Source organism: Falco cherrug, chromosome 10 (assembly GCF_023634085.1).
Source record: "Falco cherrug isolate bFalChe1 chromosome 10, bFalChe1.pri, whole genome shotgun sequence".
Lineage (NCBI taxonomy): Eukaryota > Metazoa > Chordata > Aves > Falconiformes > Falconidae > Falco > Falco cherrug.
The window spans coordinates 19,503,672-19,525,745 of record NC_073706.1 but is presented as its reverse complement, the minus strand read 5'-3'; the positions used below and the strand labels follow the sequence as shown (position 1 = coordinate 19,525,745).

The 22,074-nt window shown below is 49.8% G+C and overlaps 4 protein-coding genes across 7 annotated transcripts; 2 read left to right on the top strand and 2 right to left on the bottom strand.

Annotated features, from left to right (window-relative positions):
- On the top strand, window positions 1–3,384 carry LOC102051310 (proto-oncogene Mas-like). The gene is made up of 2 exons (XM_005438337.3): window positions 1–1,613; window positions 2,052–3,384. Exons 1-2 carry the CDS (start codon window positions 1,562–1,564, stop codon window positions 3,056–3,058), a joined length of 1,059 nt encoding a protein of 352 aa, XP_005438394.3. The 5' UTR covers window positions 1–1,561; the 3' UTR covers window positions 3,059–3,384.
- Window positions 3,385–7,964: 4,580 nt separating this feature from the next.
- LOC114015639 (mas-related G-protein coupled receptor member D-like) lies at window positions 7,965–9,900 on the bottom strand. Its single transcript, XM_027804146.2, has 2 exons — window positions 9,570–9,900; window positions 7,965–9,363 (listed from the first exon to the last, which is right to left on the bottom strand). Exons 1-2 carry the CDS (start codon window positions 9,898–9,900, stop codon window positions 8,345–8,347), a joined length of 1,350 nt encoding a protein of 449 aa, XP_027659947.2. The 3' UTR covers window positions 7,965–8,344.
- Window positions 9,850–11,376, top strand: LOC114015641 (proto-oncogene Mas-like). The gene is made up of 2 exons (XM_027804164.2): window positions 9,850–9,983; window positions 10,170–11,376. Exon 2 carries the CDS (start codon window positions 10,220–10,222, stop codon window positions 11,195–11,197), a length of 978 nt encoding a protein of 325 aa, XP_027659965.1. The 5' UTR covers window positions 9,850–9,983; window positions 10,170–10,219; the 3' UTR covers window positions 11,198–11,376.
- A 2,775-nt stretch (window positions 11,377–14,151) lies between these two features.
- LOC102051814 (proto-oncogene Mas-like) lies at window positions 14,152–22,066 on the bottom strand. Of its 4 annotated transcripts, XM_055722815.1 has the most exons (3): window positions 20,480–22,061; window positions 17,285–17,533; window positions 14,152–16,737 (listed from the first exon to the last, which is right to left on the bottom strand). In XM_055722815.1, exon 3 carries the CDS (start codon window positions 16,675–16,677, stop codon window positions 15,721–15,723), a length of 957 nt encoding a protein of 318 aa, XP_055578790.1. In that variant the 5' UTR covers window positions 16,678–16,737; window positions 17,285–17,533; window positions 20,480–22,061; the 3' UTR covers window positions 14,152–15,720. The 4 variants fall into 4 exon arrangements, with proteins under 4 accessions (XP_055578790.1, XP_055578788.1, XP_055578791.1 ...); XM_055722813.1 differs by lacking the exon at window positions 17,285–17,533 and having other exon boundaries at window positions 21,051–22,066; XM_055722816.1 differs by lacking the exon at window positions 17,285–17,533 and having other exon boundaries at window positions 20,480–22,063.
- Between the last annotated feature and the right edge of the window lie 8 nt (window positions 22,067–22,074).

Genomic DNA, 22,074 nt, shown 5'->3' with positions numbered 1-22,074 from the left:
ATCAACTAACTGGGTGCAGAAAAAGGGGCAAGCACCTCTAGACACCTGTTCTTTTCACTGGTTAGGTATTGCACCAGCTCATAGCCAAGTGGTGTCTTACAACCCACAGAGCAACTTGGGATCAGCCACAAAGAAGAGTAGAGGAGCTAGAACAGTGCAAACAGCTTTGTCAGGCCTTGCTGGTAAGATCCAAGATACATTATAGAAACGCTTCAGGCCCTACAGCTTGTGTGCTTAAAAGCTTAACTGTTGGAAAGAGTCACTCATTCCTACCCTGGCCAGAAAAAGACAGCACATCAAAGCAAGTGTCCATAGGCAAGAAGCTGTAGATAAAGGACTTCGCTCCAATCTTAAACTCTGTTTAATTTGAACTAAGAGAGGTGACAAAGTCAGGTAATCGCATCATAAAATTTGGATCAGCTCTGCTCAAAGGCAACTCCTGACTGCAGAGGCAGAAAAAAATCCTTGCTTCTTCACAGTGTGACACCTGAAGACTGAGGGACATTTGTCCCCCTGGAGCCAACACCTGCCCTTTTCAAAACTTGCACAGCCACATTATTAAAACTGCTTTTTTCCTCTCCATTTTATAAGTGGCACACAGCAAGCTTCTTTCCTGTCTTCAGTATTTCTGTTAATTGCTATGAAGAAATTGCTGTTTACTACTCTTCTAAAGTCCCTTTCAGCTCAGGCTTTTGAAATACTTTATTTCTCCAGGGTCAGAGGTGAGCAATGAGTCATCAAGGAGCTGTAAGAGCCCTGTGCAGTTTAGAGAGGCTCCACTTACCAGCAGGAGAAAGAAATAGGCACCTTTTTACACATACTGTGAAAGAAAGGCTCAGAAGCGTTCCAGGGCGGAAAGTGAGGGCTGTTCATGTCCAGAAAGAATTGCTGATGTCTAGCACTCAGGGGATGAAGGCCTTATTCTTTAATCCATCTCTCTCACCCAAAGTATGTTGGACAAGCCATTTTTCTTGGGGTCTTGGCAGGATTTGGGATAAGGCGTTGCACAGGAAGTGAATTTTGAAGAGAACATTGGGAAAAAGGATACTGTCCCTCAGACTAGTCCAATCTAACCCAAGTCTGATTTTCCAAGAAAGACAAAACAAAATAGAATACCATTCCTCTGAGCACTTCCCACAATCTCTACTAACCGCTCATTTATACATCCCTAGCATAAAAGCATTTGGCCCCAGCACAAATGCACAAAGAGCCTTTCACAGATGCAAGCAATATCCCAGAGCATTGCTGGCAATGGAATCCCTGGCAGGTAATTTTCTCCCCACCTACTGTAGGAGCAACCAGAGAAGTGGAGCAGAAATGTGAAATTGCCTCACAACATAAAAACCCCAAACCATTCTCATCTGCTGCTGATTTCATCCCATCCTCCCCATCTGCACAGCGAAAACACTCTTTCCTGACAGTATCTACTTCATTACATCACAGAAGAAGACACAAACTGAATCTGCAGTCTGAAACAATTCCCCGTCTTTTCCACAGAAAGTGTCTCCCAGAAGATCCAATGGGATAAATTAGAAACCAAGAAAAAAACACTCTAGAGTGGATGCCAGACCCCAGTTTCCCTGAGAACTCAACCCAGCTGCACAGGGCAGAAGGTAAGCATTTGAGGACCGGATTCAGAAATGCCTCACCATCCACATATTTTACAGTGTTCTTTGCCTCTGGTGTGATGTTTTCTGGCCCTTTCTCATAGCCACACACACACACAGAGTCACTAGGTAGTCATACCCTCCCTATCTCCCTCTGCTGTGTCTGCAAGTAGCAATGTTTTCTTCTGCTTCTTTTTCTTTACTCTGTTGAACGGTCTCATTCCTTCTTCTTCTGCATGGATGCCAAACCTAGCCGATGTCAGCCTCTCCAAATTCCTGCATGATTTTGCCCATCCTCAACATTTTGCATCTTGCTAGCTGTTACCTGCACAGATAGTAACCATGCACGCCCCTTGAGAGCTATCTATCCCAAGCCATAAAGCTGTAAGAATAAAAGCAATATGTCAGTCACTAAATGCCCTCTGGATCTTCTCTGATCCCAAGAGAAACAAGGAAAACAAGAAACAAGAGAGACAGAAAGGAACGTATTTACTTTGGGGTGTTTCATCATGGCTGAGGAGCTTATAACACCCTTTCCCCAAAGCAACACAAGCCAGGCTCATGGGACTAATCAGAGTGTGAGTGTGGGACAGCCATCATACACGGTCCTCAAGTTCATGGAGAGCTTCTGCCTCATCAGCGCTGCCTGCGGCATGGTGGGAAACGGCGTGGTCCTATGGTACCTTGGCTTCCGCATCCGGAGAAACCACTTCACTGTCTACATCCTGAACCTGGCTGCCGCCGACTTTGGCTATCTCCTCTGCATCGCCATTGAGACAGTTCAGTACCTGATGCAGTTCAATGTTGGGGTGCAGTTTGGGATATTCCTCTTCCTGGATCTTTTCATGTATGGGACCGGCTTGTATCTCCTGACCACCATCAGCATTGAGAGGTGCCTGTCTGTCCTTTGTCCCATCTGGTGCCGAAGCCACCGCCCAAAGCACTTGTCCGCCATCATCTCCGGCCTGCTCTGGGCTCTCTCCCTGCTGCTGAACACACTCGGGTACATTCTGTGCACCGTTCGCCGCTCTGCCAGGACCTGCCAGCTCCTGCTCATCGCCATCGGATCCCTGGACTTCCTCTTCTGCACACCCCTCATGCTGCTCTTCAGCCTCACCCTCTTCCTCAAAGTCAAGTGCAGCTCCCAGCACTTCCGAACGGGCAGGCTCTTCACCACCATCATGCTCACCATCCTCTTCTTCCTCATTTTTGCTGTGCCTCTGAGCATCCTCATCCTCTTTGACTTCTTGGGCTACAAATTCCTCTACTCCCCAGAGATCGGCTTTGTGCTGTCCTGTGTGAACAGCAGTCTCAACCCTGTCATTTACTTCCTTGTGGGGAGCTACAGGGATCGGAGGATCAAGTTCACCCTCAAGCTGGCGTTCCAGAGGGCCTTTGAAGATTCAGATGACAAACAGGAAACCCATGACACAATAGCTATGGCCTCTTAAATTTCTCCGTTTTTTTGCCCAATCACCTTTTTGGATGGAGAAAGAAGGAAAAAGAGAGGAAGAACATAAAGATTCCTCTGGGCCCTAGATCCCGGGGGTGGAGGAAAAAGTGAATACATAGCTCTATTTTTGGTCTATACCAAGCCACATTGCTGGCCCCATTTGTTAAGCCAAAATATAAATGCACTTCCATTTATTTGGGCTCCTCCACAGTAAAGCGTGAGAACTGTCTTTGTGGCTAGCTTACTTTGCTTACTGTAACTCTCTTTGGTGCCAAGTTTAATAAAAGTTTTGCTCTCAGCTGTCAATCTAGAGCTGACATTTTAGTTCCTTTTACATCAGCTTTCTCACTTTTAAAGCCATTGCATTGCTCACATAGTGTCAAAAATTCCTTCTCAAAAACATTTTCAAAACAAATTATTTTTGGCAGTAAAGCATAAAAGTGATCTCCCTCCACCCCTCAACTTTTATTCTTTTTTAAAAAAAAGATATTGAAATCAATTGTTCAAAAAGAAACATGGAAGCAGGCATGCCCACAGTGTGTTGGAGACCAGGAGAGCTATGTGGGAGCTGTGCTGCCCTCCGGATGTTCTCCTCTCCAGATGTCTGCCTGGATACTGTCCCTAGGGGCTCATCAGAAGGAGCTTGCCAAAACCACCCTGGCCACAAACTAAAACCCTTCTCTTAAAGAAAAGGAGTGACACAGAGGCATGACATAGATTTTTGTGGAGGGAAAAAAATGAATGAAGGGATGAGTTTCTGGAGGAGATGGTGGTGCAGAAGAGCTTCAGAAACAGCTGAGGAAGGCACACACTGTACAGTCCTGCGCAGTAGAGAAGTCTCCATAAGGTTTAGCAGCAAAAGGTGTTACCTGGCTGCAGGTGCAGACTAGACTTTTCAGACCCTCTCTCCTAACATCTGCTTCAAATCCCTGTAGGTGTCCTGTGAAGCCCTGGCCAAAAGAAATCTAGAACATCTTTTGTGGAGTCACAGGGGAAGGCACAAGGTGTTGGAGAACACAGGCAGGATTAGTGCTGGCCAAGGACATTCTCTTTCTGAATGTACCTTTATGGCACTTATCCTCATTTTTACTCCTTTCATGCACCTTCAAAACTCACTTGCATAGCAACAAAGGGGCCTTTTCTCCGTTCTTCACACACAGCTCAGGCAACTCAGGGTGCTCCTCTCAAAGTGTGACACATCCCTGCAGTAAAGCTGACTGGTCACAGAAATTCGAGTAGAGTTAATTCAAGGAATTAAGCCAAGGAAAGAGCTGGGCCAAGGCTGTTGCACAGGCTCTTGGACACTCTACGTGGCATCTGCCGTGTCAAACTTAATCCTTAATATGCCATTCCCCTTGTTTTTTCCTTAAGAGAACAGATGTCATCTGAGACTAGAACTAAAATGCCAATACTATTTAAGATGTCAAAATTACCCCAAACTTCAAAGTACAGATACTATTATTCTGCTTTTTCTATTCATTTTAATAAAAGTGCAGCTACATCTCCCCTGGCAGTGAACCGGACAGGAATTTGGAAGGTTTAGAAAACAAGGCAGAAAATTTTAGGGCATCCAAACAGAAAACATACCTTTGTCAAGGAGATGAGCTAAGGACAGAAGTGAAGCAGTCATGGTAGTGAGAGGTGATTTTTTGTTACATTAAACTAACTAAACTTAGCAAACTTCAGGTTAAATATATTCTGAGACCAGTTTCTCTGAGCTCAACCTGATGACACTATGCAATGAGGTGACTCCTCCACCGACTCTGCAGGAGCTGTCTCCTACCTTCAACCTTTGTTTTACTCTTCAGAGGCTCTCCATAGCACAAGAAACCCCTTCAACCTCTTGGGTTATTCCTTACAGGATAGTAGATTTAAAAAAACGATGCTGCTCTTTGCAGAAAGAAAACCTCTGCATGCAATGTGGTGATCAGCTAAACATCTAATGGGCTTGATATATGCCCTGAGGAGAACATCAGGCAGGAAGGTAGTGATAAGAATGTAGATCTCTCTTAGCTGATACAGCTCTGTGTATGCTTTAGATCCTAATGAGGGGAAGAGGGAGAAAAATCTGGAGCAAAAATGAACAAATCAGAAAATCTGATGTGAAGACAGACTTACATGTATCTTCATTGTCAAAACATATTGCTCCACACAACATTAGACAGCATGGACTTGGGTGGGTGGACTCAACACTGGACCAAAGAGAGGAATTGTTGATGCCAAAATGCCAGTTCCCCTCAGGGCTGATGGGGTGACTGCTGTTGCACGTGACTTTGTACCACTGCTGATTTCACAGTTTTGAAGCAAGAGGAGAAGCAGCTGATTGCACGAACCAGCAAGAGGAAGCAGATGGGCAGAGGTGCAAACCAGCACCAACAAGGTGGTGGTGGTGGTGGTGGCAGCAGAGCTGAAAATGTCAGCCTGTCGAAGATGACAAAGCCAAAAGGAATGAGAGGATGGAAAGCAGCCCAAACATTAAAACGGCACCGGTACCTAAGAGCAGAGACGCAGCCTAAGTGAGTTCTTGGCCATGAACAGGGAGGGAACACACAGGGTTCTGGCTGACCTTAAGTAAAGGGGCTGGGGGGGGGGCGCAGGGGGGGGGTTGAAGAGAGGGGAGAACAGAGGAGTGAAAGAATTAACAACAATACATTAATTACAATGTGTGAAATTCAGCTGAAGACCCTGGCTGCCCTTCCTTCCAGACTGGTACCTCAGAATTTCTCGAATTCAGTGTCTGGCCTCCTCCAGCCTCTCCTGACAGAGGTTCCAGGCGGTGGCAGTGGTACTGGAGGTGGCACTGGAGGTGGCAGGCGCCGTGCATGTCCCTCAGGTGGGGACCAGAGCGAGGACACCCAAAGTCGGCCGAGTACAATGATTTATATGTGTGTGTGTGTGTGTGCTGGGTGTTGGTGGCAAGCTGCTAGTGGTGTGGGCTGCAGGGTCTCCTCGGAGGGAGCTGAGGGGCTGCCCTGTGCTGGGCACAGCCGGCTCTGGCCAGTTCCAGCCAGTTCAGCCTGTTCCAGCTGGCTCCGCAGGGGCTGCAGCTGAGCCCTTCAGGGGAGGGTGTGGAGCTGCTGTGGAAACGTGTTTGCAAATGGGCAGAAAACACCAGAGAGGCAGAGGAGAAGGGGCAAAGAGTGAGGAACAGTGGGGAGAACAGTGGGGGCAGGGAAGGGGGCACGGGTGCTGCTCTGTAGCTGGGGTGTTGCATTTCTCCATCAACTTTAAAGAGAATTGAGGACTGTTGTGTTCTGACAGTCTGCCATAATACATCAATCACAGAGTCACAGCATGGTCAGGGCTGGAAGGGACCCCTGGGGGTCACCCAGCCCACCCCCCTGCTGAAGCAGCTCCCCTAGAGCAGGCTGCACAGAGCCGCGTCCAGGCGGGTTCCAACGTCTCCAGAGAAGGAGACCCCTCGGCCTCTCTGGGCAGCCTGGCCCAGGGCTCTGCCACCCCCGAGGCAGAGAAGTTCCTCCTCACATGCAGATGGAAGTTGCCGTGTTGCCGTTGGTGCCCGTTGCCCCTTGGCCCGTCACTGGGCACCGCTGAAAAGAGCCTGGCCCCGTCCTGCTGGCACTCGCCCTTAAGGTGTCTGTAGGCATTGATCAGAGCCCCTCGGTCTTCTCTCCTCCGGGCTGAGCAGCCCCAGCTCTCCAGCCTTTCCTCATCAGGGAGATGCTCCATCCCCTCATCATCCCCACAGCTTCTGCTGCCCCATCCCCAGTAGCTCCCTGTCTCTCTGGAACTGGGAGCCCAGAAATCCCTGTATCTCAAACCTCTGTCGGAGGAAAAGTCTCATTACAAAGCTTTCCTCACTGGCGTTTCCCCATTTGTCCCCTTTCTCTCCCATCCTGTAAGAAGCAAAAGGAAGTAAGAACCTTCCTACACTCAGGTCTGTATTTTCTGGCAATGTCTGCCCTTACCCAGGTACCAGCTTGGAGCTGCCGCATCCCAATGTGTGTGTGGAAAACAGGGAGTGAGAGCGTGGCCAAGGGGGCTTCTGGTAACACAGAAATGGAATGGGTGGGAACCAGATATGTAAAAACAACAAGCGAAGATGTTATTAGTATTAATAAAAGAACCCCAAAATCATTCCTGTCAGTGCCTGGGCCTGAACCAGGTACTGTGGGGAGTCTGACGGGAGGTCAAGGCACATTGACTCCACAACCCTAGTGGCTTTTCACTGGGAATTTTCCCCGCAACTTCCGTGTGACTGTTTTCTGATTTACAACCAGTCGCTTGGAAGTCTAGTATTTCCCAGCAGCTTCCTGGGTGGAATCTGTCCCCTCTGGATCTCGAGGGACCTTTCACAAAAAGGCTGTCTTTACATCACCTTAGACTGAAGGAGGAATAAGCTCATGAAATCCAGTTTCTTCTAAACACAAATCGAGTTTTAGGGCACTCAGCTATGCTCATGACTTCTAATCTTCTCTGAGCAGAGGAAATGACTAATGGAAAGAAACTTTGGAAGATAAGAAGTATAGAAATCATCCTGTTTTGCTGACAGATACTCCTGTTTTATATAGATTGTTTCTGTCCTGAATATTAGCACCTAATTAATTGTTTTGGTTTTATTGTTTTCTGTTCTTAATTGATGGATCTCAGGGGACATTCAGCAGTATGACTTTCTCCGTCTTAAGACACATCTGGTTACATCAGCCCTTCCTTAGGATGTGTTTCCATCATAGCTGTGCTTTGCATTAGAGCAGCAACATCACCCATCATATGGGAAGTTCCTGATAAGAAGGAGGGATCTGAGAAAAGCCAGGAATACTCATTGCACAACGTGTGGTAACGAAAATAATACTTGAATTGCTGTCAAAGACAGCACTGAGTATAAGGCAAATCATAATAAAAATAAACAAAGGGGGAAATGAAGACAGAAAATGGGGACTGGATCAGATAAATAATTGATTTAAGACACAGGAAGAAGCTTCAAGTCAGTGTGTGCTGAAAGAGGACAGAAAAGCCAAGTTTATTTTAGAACAGCTAATTCCAGCTGTTAGCCCGAAGTTTCACAGCTGTGCTGGCAGGTGAATAAGACTTTCCCCAGTGATTCCAGTGGGAGCAGGACCAGCCCCTGTGTGACTCACCCAACTGCAAATCCTTTGTCATGCACAGAGACGGAGCCCTGCTGAGCAGTGCTGCGCTGGGGCTGTGCTACGTGCCCCCGCAAAGAAGAGCTGCAGCATTGATCCCATTGCAGCAGGCAGGCAGCAAGTGCATGGGGATCTCCATCCCCCAGGCTGCCTGCAAGGCTCCACATCTCCAGGTCTCCTCACACAGTGGTCTCCACCATAGTGTCCTCAGGCATGTGGGTCTCCTCCTCAAACACCTGGCGAAAGGCAGCTTTCATGGAGCCTTGGAACCAGCACTGCCAGCAGCTCCCCACCAGAAAGTAAATGATTGGATTGATGCTACAGTTTAGCAATGCCAGCAGAGAAGATGTATCATCAGGAAATAATACATGCGAACTTGGAAGATAGAGGAAAACCTCTGCACTGAAAGGAATACCAAAGGCAAAGAAGACAATCACACCTAGCAGAACAGTGACATAGAGTTTCCCTGAATGTCGTCTCTGTGAACCACATCGCAGTTTGATGAACACGGACAGGTTGAAAATCAGCATTGCTAAAGACAAAAGCATGAAAATTGCCATGGCTACGCCTGCAAATACTGTCTCGTAGCTTTCGGAAAAGTTAAAGCTAAGATACATTGAGAAAACAAAAAATCCAGTGATAGCCCAGAGCACCCCACTTACAACACCTGACAAGCGCTCTGGGTGGTGGTAGCGGTACCAGGTTGGGAAGAAGACTGAGATACACCGCTCCACGCTGATTGCTGTCAGGAGACCCAGGCTGCTAAGGTCAAAGAATTGGCACAGAAATTCAACTACAAATACAAAATCTCTGTACAAAGAAATAAAATCATACAAATGAGAACAATTTTCTGTTAAGCTCAAAATTGCCAACATGAGCAGAAAAAAGAGGAGATGCAAAGAGAAGTCAGCAACAGCTAGATTTAGGATGTAGACAATGAAAGGGCTCTGCTTCATGTGGAAGCCCAGGAACCACATGACTATCCCATTCCCCACAAGTCCGCAGAGAGAAATTCCCATACAGACACCTGCAAAGACCAGCAGTCCGTAAGGTAGTCTTGAGCATTTGTATTCGATACTTTCTCTGTAGTCCACATATCTAGAAGTCGTGTAGCTCAGAGAGAGGTCTGTTGTGACTTTCTCCTCCATGGCAAATGACCCTGCTCCAGGCGAACGCCTTTTCCCTCTCCCTCTACCTCCTAGAGGACATGAGGAATCACAGGAGATGAGAGACATCAGCATTCCCACCACTCATCATCTTTCCCCACAACACCAGACCTCATGCCAGCCCCAGGCTGCGCCAGGAAAGACCCTGCCCCTGCCATACCCAGGACAGGCTCCCATCCCTCCAGCTCTGTTCCTGGCCAGGAGGCATCTCCCCCTTTTCCCTTCCACAGCCTCCTACCTCCTGGTGCTCCTGGGAACAGTGCTGCTGCTGGAGCCTGAGCACACGGGGCCTCCAAGCTCACCAGGAGGAAGGGTCTGGTATGCCAGATACACACAGCAAAAGCCAGAAGCCCCTCACATGGTGGGACAAAGCAGGAGGACCACAGGAGAGGAAGGGTGTGACGTGGCCAGCTCCTGCTGACAAGATCACTGTTTGTGTGACATGTGAGGGGAAGCTGAATGTGATGAGATTGTGAGGGGAGTCTCCAGACCACGGGACATGATCTCTGGGCAAAGGTCTGCTCCTCAGGCACGAGGCCAAAGCAGAGTGAGGTGGCCACAGCAACCATCACCAGACCCTTCCTCCTGGTGAGCTTGGAGGCCCCGTGTGCTCGGGCTCCACCAGCAGCACTGTTACCACGAGCACCAGGAGGTAGGAGGCTGTGGAAGGGAAAAAGGGGAGATGCCTCCTGGGTACGTACCATGCCTGGGTATGGCAGGGGCAGGGTTTTTCCTGACACAGCCTGGGGCTGGCATGAGGTCTGGTGTTGTGGGGAAAGATGATGAGTGGTGGGAATGCTGATGTCTCTCATCTCCTGTGATTCCTCATGTCCTCTAGGAGGTAGAGGGAGAGGGAAAAGGCGTTCGCCTGGAGCAGGGTCATTTGCCATGGAGGAGAAAGTCACAACAGACCTCCCTCTGAGCTACATGACTTCTGGATATGAAGAATCTCAGGCATTTAATCAGTCTCAGTGCATACCAGGAGATAACAGGTTATTGATAATCTCAGGTGTCTGTATTGGCATTTGCATGTGTGGACTTATGGGGAATGTGGTTGTCGTGTGGTTCCTGGGCTTCCACATGAAGAAGAGCCCTTTCACTGTCTATGTCCTGAACCTGGCCATTGCTGACTTTTCTCTGCTCCTACTCCTTGTTGTTAAACTTATATTTCACATGGTTACAACAGTCTATTGTATTTTCTCATTTCAGCATGGTTTGACTGATTATATCCTGATGGATCTGTTTCTGTTTTGGTATTTTGCCAGCATGTATCTCCTGACAGCAATGAGCATAGAGAGGTGCCTGTCTGTTTTGTTCCCACTCTGGTACCGGTGCCGCCGCCCAAAGCACTTGTCAGGCATCATGTGTGGGGTGCTCTGGGCTCTTGCTGGACTTTTTGTTTCTTTGGTTTTCATTAGTTGTTATGTGTCTCTGAGTATAAACTGTGCACAGCTATTGCGAAGTATAAGCATTGTGAATTTTCTCATTTTCTCTTTATTCCCATTCCTTTCCAACCTGTCCCTGTTCATCAAACTCCAGTGTGGCTCACAGAGACAACACCCGGGGAAACTCTATGTTGCTGTCCTGCTCAGTGTGATCTTCTTGTTTATCTTCGGGTTTCCTTTCAGTGTGGTGATTTTCCTTGATCCTTTGTATTCAAACCTGTTTTACCTTCATATTTCTTACCTGCTGGCATCACTGAACAGCAGCATCAATCCAGCCATTTACTTCCTGGTGGGGAGCTGCCGGCAGCGCCGTTTCCAGGGCTCTGCAAAGGTTGCCCTCCGTCGCGTGTTTGAAGTGAAAACGATGAGTGAGGAAGGGAGCCACATGCCTGAGGACACTATGATGGAGACCACTCTGTAAGGCTTGGAGATGCAGCACCTTGCAGACAGCCTGGACGATGGAGGCATGGGGACATGTAGCACAGCCCCAGCGCAGCATGCTCAGCGGGGCTCCGTCACTGTGCATGGGCTGTATTCCCCATTGCAATGATCCTCATTGCCCTGGCCCCAGCAAATAAACTCTACTCCTTTGGCTCAGCAGATGAGTTTTGTGGGGATTGGGGTATCTCTTGCCTGGGGAAAGTCTGATGTATTGGGCCCTGGGGGAGCTCTGGCCATCTCTGTTGTCCAAGCGAGGCAGTGCTCTGCAAAAGGGATTGCAAAAATGGGCAATCCAAGGGGATCACAGGGGTACCTCACCAGCATGACCACACTCACGCTGGAGTAAAAGGCTGAGTGAAGCAGAGGCAGTTGCTGCCGTGGGAAGCAGCAGTGCAGCTCATCCACAGGGTAGGGCAGCCCCCTCCCCACCCTGGTTCCCTTGGCATGGAGACACCGCGGTGGCAGAGCTGGCCATGCCACCACCTCTGCTGCTGCCCTGCTGAGGAGTGGAGGGTGAGGACTCCTGGGAGAGTAACTTGCTCCTGGAAGCTGAGTGGGGTACCCTCATGAAGAGGGACTAGCTGGGAACCCACCCTCCCCAGAATCCCCTTCCCAGCCTAGCTGAACCCCTCTGCCTTCTCCGGGGCTGTGTGGAATCTCCCGAGCAGGAGCTGAGCCCCAGGATCTGCTGCTCACCCACACCCCGGGCTCGGAGGGCTTCAGGGGCACATCCAGCACGGGGCTGGTGGTGATTTCACAAATATCTGCGGGTCTGGTGCCTCTAGATGGCAGGAGAGGGGTGAGGATCGCGCGGAGCATCCTTCATCTTTTTTAAGAGCCGGTCAGCAGAGCCGGCCCTTGCGCTTGCAGCTGATGGAAAAAGAAAACAACATCGTGTCGGGCTGCAGAGCTGGGGAAGAAGCAAGAGCAGCCTTTTATGGGGATTTGGGGGAAAAAATGGGAATTTGTCACACTCTCTAATTCCAGGGTTAAATCGTTCTAAGAACGGTACAGGCTCGAACGTGCCGGGGGTTTACAAGTGGCACGTTCCTGGCACTCGTGTTCATGCCAAGTTCATGCAAGGTGCTGCTTTCCAGCTGTGCTCCAGGGAAACATGGCTTTTTGCAACAGACTACGGCTGGTTGACAAGGCATCGTATCCCAGAGGTTGCCACTTCCCTGCTGAGGTCTCTCAGGAACCAGACAGCACCATAATCACCCCTGCAAGGGGACAGGGAATCTGCTCCAGCCCTGCTACTATCAGCCCCTACAGAAAAAAACACGGGAGGAGCTGAAGAATGTTTCACTCTTCAAAATCTCCACAAAAGTTTTGTCCACAGGGACAGAAGCATCCCAAAGGAGGCTTCAGACTCTTTTGCCTTACTTCAGCCAAGGCTATGATACCCTGTCCTCCAAACTCAGAAGGGCACATGGAGAGAGCTGTGTCTTCAGAAAAGGCACTGATTTTGGAAAGGAAATATTTCAAGGTGAAGATGAAATAACACAGTGCAATGCTGGGTGTATGATGCCAAAGATCACCTCTCCGATGCCAGAGAGAAGCACAGTGGGCAAATGTCAGCTGCAGAGGCTGGGATGGTAACCCACTTTGGCACAGCTCACCAAACCCTCCCCAGACACAGCTCCAAGCCAGGCTGTGAAGCAAGCCAGGGGATTACCAGGTTGGATAGTCTTGGTAAGTCAAGAGACATTAATTCCTCTACTCTCTTTGCTCACAGCAAAGATTTCATAGTAACTCCACTGAACACACCTCTGTGTCCATGACCAAAAAGAGCCTGAAATATGGAAATTAACATAACCAGATATATGGGCCACTTAATTTTATGGAAATCAGGAGCATCACACTGCTCATCTACCTGTGTGGGCTGGCAGGGAATGGGGCCATTGTTTGCTTCCCAAGCTTCAGCATCAAGAGGAAGCCCGTCACTGCCTCCACCCTGAACCTGGCCATCTTCAGAAGGAGCTGAGCAGCTCTGCTGCACAGCTTTTGTAATGACTAACCATACACTCCAAAATCATGATTGCACTGGTCTTTTTCTAGTTACCTACCTAAGGCGTCATTTTGTTACTAGTCCTAAATGAGATTCGGATTTCTTTGTTTTGTTTCCAAGATGGTAACTCTGACCCCAAAATTTGTTGAATAAACAACAGCTGGGCTTCACTGACACAGCTGAAAAGAGCAAGACTGACAACTCTGTCACAAAATGGCTCATTTCCTCTCATTCTAAAGCCTCTGTCTTGTTTATGAGGAAGGCAGGTACGTCCAGAGGTGCATCATCCTACGGTAGCTGGGATGAGTAATTTGGCAGTGCCAAGACCTCCTCATTCGTTCTGGGAGGGACATGGCCAGCAGACAACATGTCTCTGGGATGCTTGCAGTTAGCAGAGATGTATCTCACTGTAAGAAGCCTCCAGCTGAGCCAAGCCATGGCAGTGGAGCTGCCCACATGTGCTGAAAACTTTCCTCAGGAACAGTTGAGCACACCAGGAGAGCGCCTCCCTGTAGGATGGAGGGCTGAAGCCAGCTGAGGCAGGCAGAGGTGGAAGGGCAGAGGGAAAGATGTGAAGGAAGGGACCTCGCAGCATCCCACCAGCTGGGAGACTGCTGAGAAAAGCAGTGAGGAGGCACGCAGCCTGACAGGGAAGATCATCATATTTGCGGGTGGCAGGGCTGCCTGTATTCACCCACCCACTTCCCCGCCTCTTACACAGTGGGAAGTTGTCTGTCCTTTTCCCACTGCCTTAAATCCAAGAGTAATTACTGTGCCTCTCGTTTTAGAAAGAGAAGCAAGAGTATAACCTATGGGTGGTGAGTCATGCTTTGAAGACCCATGATGAGATTAAACATCGAAGAAACATTTATTAACAGAGTTGTTTTACAGAACAGGGCAGGAGTCTTCCATAGTTGAGAGGGGGATTTTTCTCCCTCTTTCCCATTTTCCTGTCCTTTGGAAAGTAAAGGAGTTACACTCTGTTGTCCAGGAAAGGGCTCCCATCATCCACGGAGCATCGCTCAAGGCAGGTGCAGAGGGACCACGATCCTTTCATGTGCTTTTCCTGCTTCCTGGGGTCTCCCTTGTCTGCAGTGTCACCCAGGCCAGCACCTATCTGAGCTTCTTGTTTCCACCAGAGAGTTTTATGTGTTCAGTTATCATGGCTCTGTACCTGTACTGCACCAAGTGATTAATTTTCATTCCAGCCTGTCAGGTGACATGTCGCTCTGGGCTAAGGGACAAGCCAAAGGGCAGAAAAATTTGTGTTGCTATCCCAGGTCCCAGAGGCCACAGCATCAGTAGTTCCTGGGTCTGCTTTGCTGATGCCTTTCCTCCCTCCACCCCTCCCTGCCAGCTGCACTGTCCCAACCTTTCCCTGGTGCTCATACTGAAGTTAGTGCAGCCTGGTGGGGAGTCACACCAGGAAACAAAACCAGCTCAAAAGCAGTGGTTTGTTGGCGGCTTAGTTCCCAGGCTGACGAGAGCTGCTGTACCCTCCACCTCCTTGACAGCAAGGGATGACAGACACGGAGGGGAGAGAGAAGTGGAGAAAGCACTGCCACTGCCCCTTTCACCAGGGAGCCTGGGCCAGGCTACGGGGATTCAGTCCTCATGGCTTCAACGGGGTCTTTTCCTTAAAAAGTCCACTTCTTTCCTTCCCTCTCCCTGTATCCTCTTTCACACAGAAAATCCGGTCTTTACAGAGTCTTCAGACAGGGCTGTGCTTTTTGGATTATTTCATTTTAACCCTGCTCGTCTTGTTTTTCTAAATAATGAACAGACTCACCAGTAACGAATACAGACCTCAGGTCATGGTTGCGAAATGGCATTTGCTCAAGCTAACCATCCAGACAGCCTGGAGAAAAGTGGGAGGAACCATAAGAGGCTGTTCCAGTCAAAAACCCTTGCGTGCAGACAAGCCACATGATGCACAGACCAAACCCAGTTTGCAGCTGAAGCAATGCATTTCAGGGAAAGCCTTCCAGGGGCCATCCCAAACACATGCCTGCTTGCTTGGTAACAAAGCTGAATGTGAAGTGTCCACATACTCTTCACAAGCTGAAGATGCACACGCAAGGGTTTGCCCAGGAATTGTTCTGCCCTGCTGTGCCAAGCTTTCCCATCCACCCGCACTCTGCTCTTAAGCAGACACACAAAAAATCCATGGGCAGGAGCTGAGTCTCTGCAGCTGTTTTAATAGTGCACAGGGCAGAGCCAGCTCACTTTTGGGACAGGCGAAGCTCCGAGCTGTTGAATACAACATATTCAAAGCAAAGTTTCAAAGCAAAAGGTTTTGATGAGTATTTCATTGCTCTGTCCAGTGTCCAACCCAGGCAGGAGTTCCTGCGCCACCCAGCATGTTTCGTTGTGCTGCAGCTAATTCCGTTCAGCTGCAACCAGACCCACAGCAAAGCCTCTTCCTTGTCTTGCCCTGGTTCACGGGATGTCTCCATCCCTAGAGCATCTTCTCTAAGGGAGGGGCTTCCAGAGGTTTAAACAGCTGTTTCCACTGTGTTTTCTCTGGGAGTTTCACCTCTGATTTGGGACTCTGTTATGTCTTCAAAAGCCCTCTGGAAAGCAACCCTAACAGAGAGTGTGAACTTCTTTGCACAGCTCCCAGCCAAGAAGTAAATAACAGGGTTTATACTGCTGTTCACACAGGCGAGAGAGAGAGAGGTGTCAAAGACAAAAATAGAAAAATCAAACAGTCTTAGCAAGAGCCAGTAGACAAAATCAGCGGTAAAGAAGGGAAAGAAGACAGCTAGCAGGACCACAACACAGAGCTTCCTTGGAGGATACTGCCATGAACAGCACAAGACCCTTGAAAGCAGGGTTAGACCAGAAAAAATCAGGGCAAGCACCGGTAAGAGGTAGCTCAGGGCAAAAACAATGAGCACCGCAGGAGAGAGATAGAGGGTCACGGCAAGCAGGAAGGAGAGAGCCCAGAGCAGGGCACACACCAGCACTGGCAAGTGCTTGGGGTGGTGGCAGGAGCAGCAGGCTGGGCGGAGGACAGACAGAGTCGTCATGGCACTGAAGGCGGTCAGGAGGTAAATGCTGGCAGTGAAAGAGAAGAGGATGGTGATGTTCAACACAGTTGTAATGTCCTGTGAGCTCAGCCTGTGACACAGGCTCTCTGGGCTGTGAAATATCACAAGGGCAATGGTGATGGAGAGGAGGAAGGTGAAGTCAGCGACAGCCAGGTTGAGGACGTAGACAGTGATGGGGTTCCTGAGGATGCGGAAGCCGAGGAGCCAGAGGACAGCCCCGTTCCCCACCAGCCCGCAGAGGCAGATGAGCAGCGTGACAGGGACTTTGCTCAAGTGACCAGCTTCACAGTCTGTCCAGTTGTAGTGACTGTCCTCATGCCTCAGCAGCCTGTGGTGCCAGCTCCTGTTATATGCTGTCCCACCGGGCTGGCTCCAACACACAGAGCTGGCTCTTTCCATGGCGGGGAACAACGTGCTCTTCACGAAACCACTGCTGCTTCTCCTTCCCCGGTCACACAGCTGGAGGGATGAGATGAAACAGAAACATGTTAGCAGCTCTGCTGTCCCCCACACTAGGCTTTTCAGATCTTTGCAGCCATGCCCCAGCTTCCATGTGTAGGAGCACAGAGAGAAACGAGGGACAGGAGATGGAAGGGAGGACATGGGGAGGTGGGTATGACATGCCTGGCACAAGAACATGTACAGAAGTAGAACAGACACTAGGGAGGTGCCTCATCCCCGGCTTTGGACAGGACAGATGTGGAGGAGGAAAATAATAAGCTGAAAGGATTGTCCTTGAAGATATAAAAGAGGAAGTGGTTTTGGGGGTGGATCTGATATGGATTCTCAGTTGTCTAATATTATAGCTGATACTACTAAGCTGCTAGGCTCCTTCAGTGGGATACTCATTTCAGCACTCCCCTACCACCTTTTTCCATAATATTTAATCTTAATATCCTAGACACTGCTATTCCACAATCGGATTTGGTGCAAATTGATCAACAGGTTCAACACCAGTGAGGGGAGGCACTGATTAAACTAAAAATCCCACCCAGAAAAGTCTGACCTTCTTTCCTCTCGCAGCCTGGAGAACTTCACTGGAGCAGAAGCAGAGCAGCCTCACATCGCCTCATACTTGCCAGCTGCCACCCCCGTGACGGGATCTTCATGAGGTTTCCCGGAATTATCACTTGGAAAACTGGACCGAAGCCTGCCTGGGTGAGCCTGTGCAGCATCCAGCATGAGGTCTTTCTCAGGTCCTTTCACAAACCACTTCTGTCCGTGTTAGCCAAGCAGGCCATGTTCTCCAGGGTTCCTGCGAACAGGGAACCGTTTCACTGTGTTTGGCAGTACCAGGGTTCTGGCTATAATCTATTCTTGGCTTTGTACAGGAAATGACTAACAAAAAAGTCAGTCTCAGAAACTAGACCTATGGGAAAAGCAGATTGTCTCCCTGTTAGGTTCCTGTTTCATTTCAGTTTAAAGCAACCCTGATCCCAAAATATTCATATCTTTGAACTGGCTGAACTTTTCTCCTATCGTTCCGGGGTGTATCTCTAGGACCCTGCGCTACAAGCTTGGCGTTGCTGCAAAACTCCTAGTTCTGATGCAGATCTAGGTTTGTGACTTGTATACCGCAGTTTCACAGTGATACTTGATCTTCAAACACAGTTTCCAAGAGCATGCTACTACATGAATCAAGGAGCTGGCTGAATAGTAAGATCTGGGTATGAACCAGGTAGGCAGTGGAGACATGACTTAGGATTTCAGGGAAATCTTTTTTCCTCAGGAGAGGTGAATCAACGCTGCTTACTTGGCTCTAGTCGTCTAAAATTTATGGATTTCATCTGAGTTGCATTCTACGCTCCCTTTGTAGTCAGTCAGCAGCCTACAACATTTCCCACAGACAGACCGGTGCAGTTTCTAGAGAGCTGAAGTTAGGTGGGATGGTTCCTACCCAGACTGACTGCAGTGAAGGTCAAATGCAAACAGCTCCTGTTGCATGTGGGAGCAGGAGTGCTCCTGCTGGGATCTGGCACACAGGAGGCCCAGGACTAAAACCGCTTCCTCTCTCCCTCCCTACTACATTTGTGTCCCCGACTACAGAATCTCACATCCCCTCACCAAGCCAACCCTTTAAAGTGCAAACAGGTCATGATAAGGAAAGCATCGAGGTACACCAGCACAACGCCCTGCAACACAACTGCTTGATGCCCAGTCTATCTGTATACTCGACAAGAGAGCAGGATTAGCCAGGGTTTCTCAGCTTCTGCTTTCATGGGCAGCATCCCACGCACGATCATCCAAAATGTGGATTTCAACACAAGATCTACAGACATCAGTTATTTGTTGTATGCCTACAAGGAAGCTATGTTCTGTAAATATTATGGATTTAGTAGCAGTTGTTTCTGTGTGTTGGGAAAGCTAATACAACCATCTGGCAGGCAGAGCTCAGCTTCCTCGAGCTATCACCAGTGAGAGCCTTCCAGCCTCTGTTTCTGTCTCTTTTCTTGGATCTGCCCTGGAAGTTTGCTCCATGGGCTTCTCCACCCCGTGCACAAACCTGCACTTTCTACCAGCCACCAGCCACTAGCAGTCTGGTTGTCCATCCTCTGTCCAACCTGGCACAATGCTGCTCTCCGGCAGCACTTGCCTCTGCCTGTCCCTTCCCACCTCCCCAGTTAAGCCCCTTTGGCCGGGTAAAGGTCTGGCTGCTGGCAGCATCAGCCAGGCTGAGGTGGGTTTTCTCTACCAGACTGTGGCACAGGAGGACATTAAGCCAGAGGGAGCTGAAAACAACATTTTTGTCCCTCACCATCATCTCCTCTGGTCTGGGGGGCTTTTGAGGATCAAGGCGATGAGTGGTCAGTGCTTTAGTGTCAGGCACCAAGGTCCCAGAAGAGGGTAGCAGCAGGAAGAGTTGGGATTCTCCTTGCTAGGAAGCAGACAAGGTACAGACTGAGGCCCAGGACTGTGGCTGTGTTAGCCATGGAGAACAGCAGAGCAGATGAGGCAGGACTTTCTGGACCACATCATTTCAGCATTATAAACTAGTGGGCAGCATGAGGGGACTGTCACAACTATCATGTTAAGAACAAGCAAGGGCACCCCATGGACCCAGCAAGGGGAGAAACAGCAATCACCAGTAAATTACATGAAAAACAATTTTATTAAAATAAATTATAAATAAGTTTGAGGTGGAAATCAGCCCTGCCCCTGGAAATCTCATCGAGCGTGCCCATGTCCTGGGGGATGCGTGACTACCCACTGCCAGTCGTGCTCACCCAGCTGGGCAAGGACCCTGCTCCCATGGGTGCTGGCCCGGGGTGCAGAGGCAGAGCTGTTCCTCTCTGAGTGCCAGTCTGCAGCCATAGGGGTTTAGGCAACAATTCCCATCACAGGGGTCTCACCCACCTCTTGGGAATCTGCCCTGTCTTCAAAGACCCTCTGAAGAGCCACTTTGACAGATCCTCTGAACCTGAACCTTCCATAGCTCCCAACCAGGACATAAATAACCGGATTGATACTGCTGTTGACAGAAGCCAGCAACAGGCAGATCTCAAAGACCAAATTAATGTAGACAAAGAAGTTGAGGAAGATCTGGACACTGAGCGGGATGCCAAAGAGGAGGAAGAAGAAGACCGCGAGGAAGATGACCGTGTACAACTTCACTGGGTGTTGTTGCCAAGAGCTGCGCCTAAGCTTGATACAGAGGATCACATTGGAAAGAACCATAAAGGGGGTGAAAAAGCAGAAATTGAGAAAGCACAAGGTTCCAAGAACCATCCAGCAGTGTCCAGAGTGACCCAGGTCACACACAAAGTACACCAGCCCAGCGAGCACACAGGCAAGGGCCCACAGCAGGCTGCACATGGCAGCTGAGAGCAGCCTTGGCCGGTGGCATCGGAACCAGAAGGGCCAGAGAGCACCCGCACACCTCTCCACACTGATGGCTGTGAGGAGATAGAGGCTGGTGCTGTAAGTGAGCAGAACCATGGAGTGAAATAGCGGCAGCACCCGCAAAAGCTCTGGCTGAAAGCAGCTGAGCATGGGCATGTGATATATCACAAGGAAAGCCAATGTGCAGAGGAGAAAGCAGCTGTCAGCCACGGCAAGGTTCAGGAGGTAGGCAGTGAAGGGATTTCTCCTGATGCGGAAGCTGAGGAGCCAGAGGATGGCCCCGTTCCCCACCAGCCCACACAGGCAGATGAGCAGCGTGATGCTACCGGTGACGATTTCAGGGATGTGTTCTGTAAAGCACCTGGTCTCATTGTGTCCATCCCCAGAGACCATGCTCTCCGTAGGCAGCGGGGACACTGCACGCCAGCCATGGATCGTGTTGTTGGGATGTCGGTCCATCTTCCTCCTTTCTCTCTTGTGCTCGCCTGGGGAAAGGCGAGAGATGAAGGTAAAATTAGTGACTCTCAGGTCCCCAGTACTGTGAATGTCCTCCTGTCAGTCAGCCTTCCCCCCTCCTCCAGGGGCTACAACATCTGCAACCCGGAGAACATAAGAACTGAGCAGAGAAAAAAAGAAGAGGGGAGAGGAGAGGAGAGGAGAGGAGAGGAGAGGAGAGGAGAGGAGAGGAGAGGAGAGGAGAGGAGAGGAGATCAGGAGTAGAGATAGGAGGGAAGAGCTTGGGCCCAGGGTAACAGGAGACAGACAGAGAGCTGGGAGAGGAATGGAAGGATCAAAAAAGGCATGCAGAGCCATTTGCCCTTCAAGGACTGAAAAGGACTGAGAAGCTGAATGTGAAGAATGGAAAGACCAAGGAAGAGCAGAGCAGTGTGCCCCAGCAACAGGAATGGAAGCAAGACCCAGACCCTTCTCACCAGGCACAGGGGGGTCCAGTGAGGGCAGAGCCCTTGCACAGCCTTGGTATCACAGAGCTGCAAACTCCAGTCCTCTCTGCCAGACTTGCACATGAAATTTTACAAAGCTGCCGTTCCAAAACAATCCCAGATGAGATCTGGCCACCAGGAACAAGGTAACTCCATGATGAGGTTCCTCCAGTGCTCTGCTTGTGGGCCCTGGCACCCGGTCCCTTCCTCAGCTGAAGGCCAAATAGGGCCCCGGGAGCACAGCCCTGGGCTTCTGCGCAGGGGCGTGTGGCTGCAGGCACACAGATGTGCCAGGGCTTGGTTGTCACTTCTGAGAGCAGCGGAAGCAGCTTGCCAAAGAGTCACGCTCATGGGGCAGGCGTCACAGACTGATCCAATAGTCACTTCTAACACTTCCCCTTTGTGAACCCACTGTTGTGTTGAGCACAAAATTATCGTCTTCCTCCTCATTCGCTTCTTGTCTTCTGTGCCTGGTGGAAACTTTTCTGAGATGTGTCACAGTTCCCATCTGTGTGAATGTCACCCTCTGATGTCACACAGAAACCACCAGCTCCCCATCACCCCCAGGGAAATACTGCTCAACACAGCACCCACTGACACTCGCCTCCCTGCTTTCAAGAGCTGAGCTGGATGCTTCTATCACCCCATGCCATGTAGAGGGCAAGAGGGAAGAGGGATGGTGTGACGCACCCAGCCATCACATCGCAGGGACAACACAGATGACTGGACCTGCCCTCCTCTGACACTGCTGGGGGGGTGGCTGCTCTGTGCCCCATCCTCATGTCTCAGTCTGCTGAGGTTGCAGGGACACGGCATGAGTCCTCGAAGGGGTCTGTTTTGCACAAGCGGTCTTTTCAGGGCAGGAGCCTCCTCATGGCAGCAGCCCCATCCCTTTGCCCTGCTCCAAGTGTCTTCTCTGGGGCCAGGGACATCTGCCTGCTGCACAGCAACTCTAAAGGAATAGATCAGGAGAAATCATTGGAGACACCCATAGCAAGGGGAAACAAATGCAGAT

Excerpts from the sequence above, each read along its gene's own strand:
- LOC102051310 (XM_005438337.3), top strand. The coding sequence starts at position 1,562 with ATGCCAGACCCCAGTTTCCCTGAGAACTCAACCCAGCTGCACAGGGCA. Across the intron at positions 1,614-2,051 it reads CCAGCTGCACAGGGCAGAAG|AGAAACAAGGAAAACAAGAA; the intron begins GTAAGCATTTGA and ends TCTGATCCCAAG.
- LOC114015639 (XM_027804146.2), bottom strand. The coding sequence starts at position 9,900 with ATGGTTGCTGTGGCCACCTCACTCTGCTTTGGCCTCGTGCCTGAGGAG. Across the intron at positions 9,364-9,569 it reads GTTCCCAGGAGCACCAGGAG|GAGGTAGAGGGAGAGGGAAA; the intron begins GTAGGAGGCTGT and ends CATGTCCTCTAG.
- LOC114015641 (XM_027804164.2), top strand. The coding sequence starts at position 10,220 with ATGGAGGAGAAAGTCACAACAGACCTCCCTCTGAGCTACATGACTTCT.
- LOC102051814 (XM_055722813.1), bottom strand. The coding sequence starts at position 21,143 with ATGTGCAAGTCTGGCAGAGAGGACTGGAGTTTGCAGCTCTGTGATACC. Across the intron at positions 16,738-21,050 it reads ACTGGACCCCCCTGTGCCTG|CTGTGTGACCGGGGAAGGAG; the intron begins GTGAGAAGGGTC and ends TCATCCCTCCAG.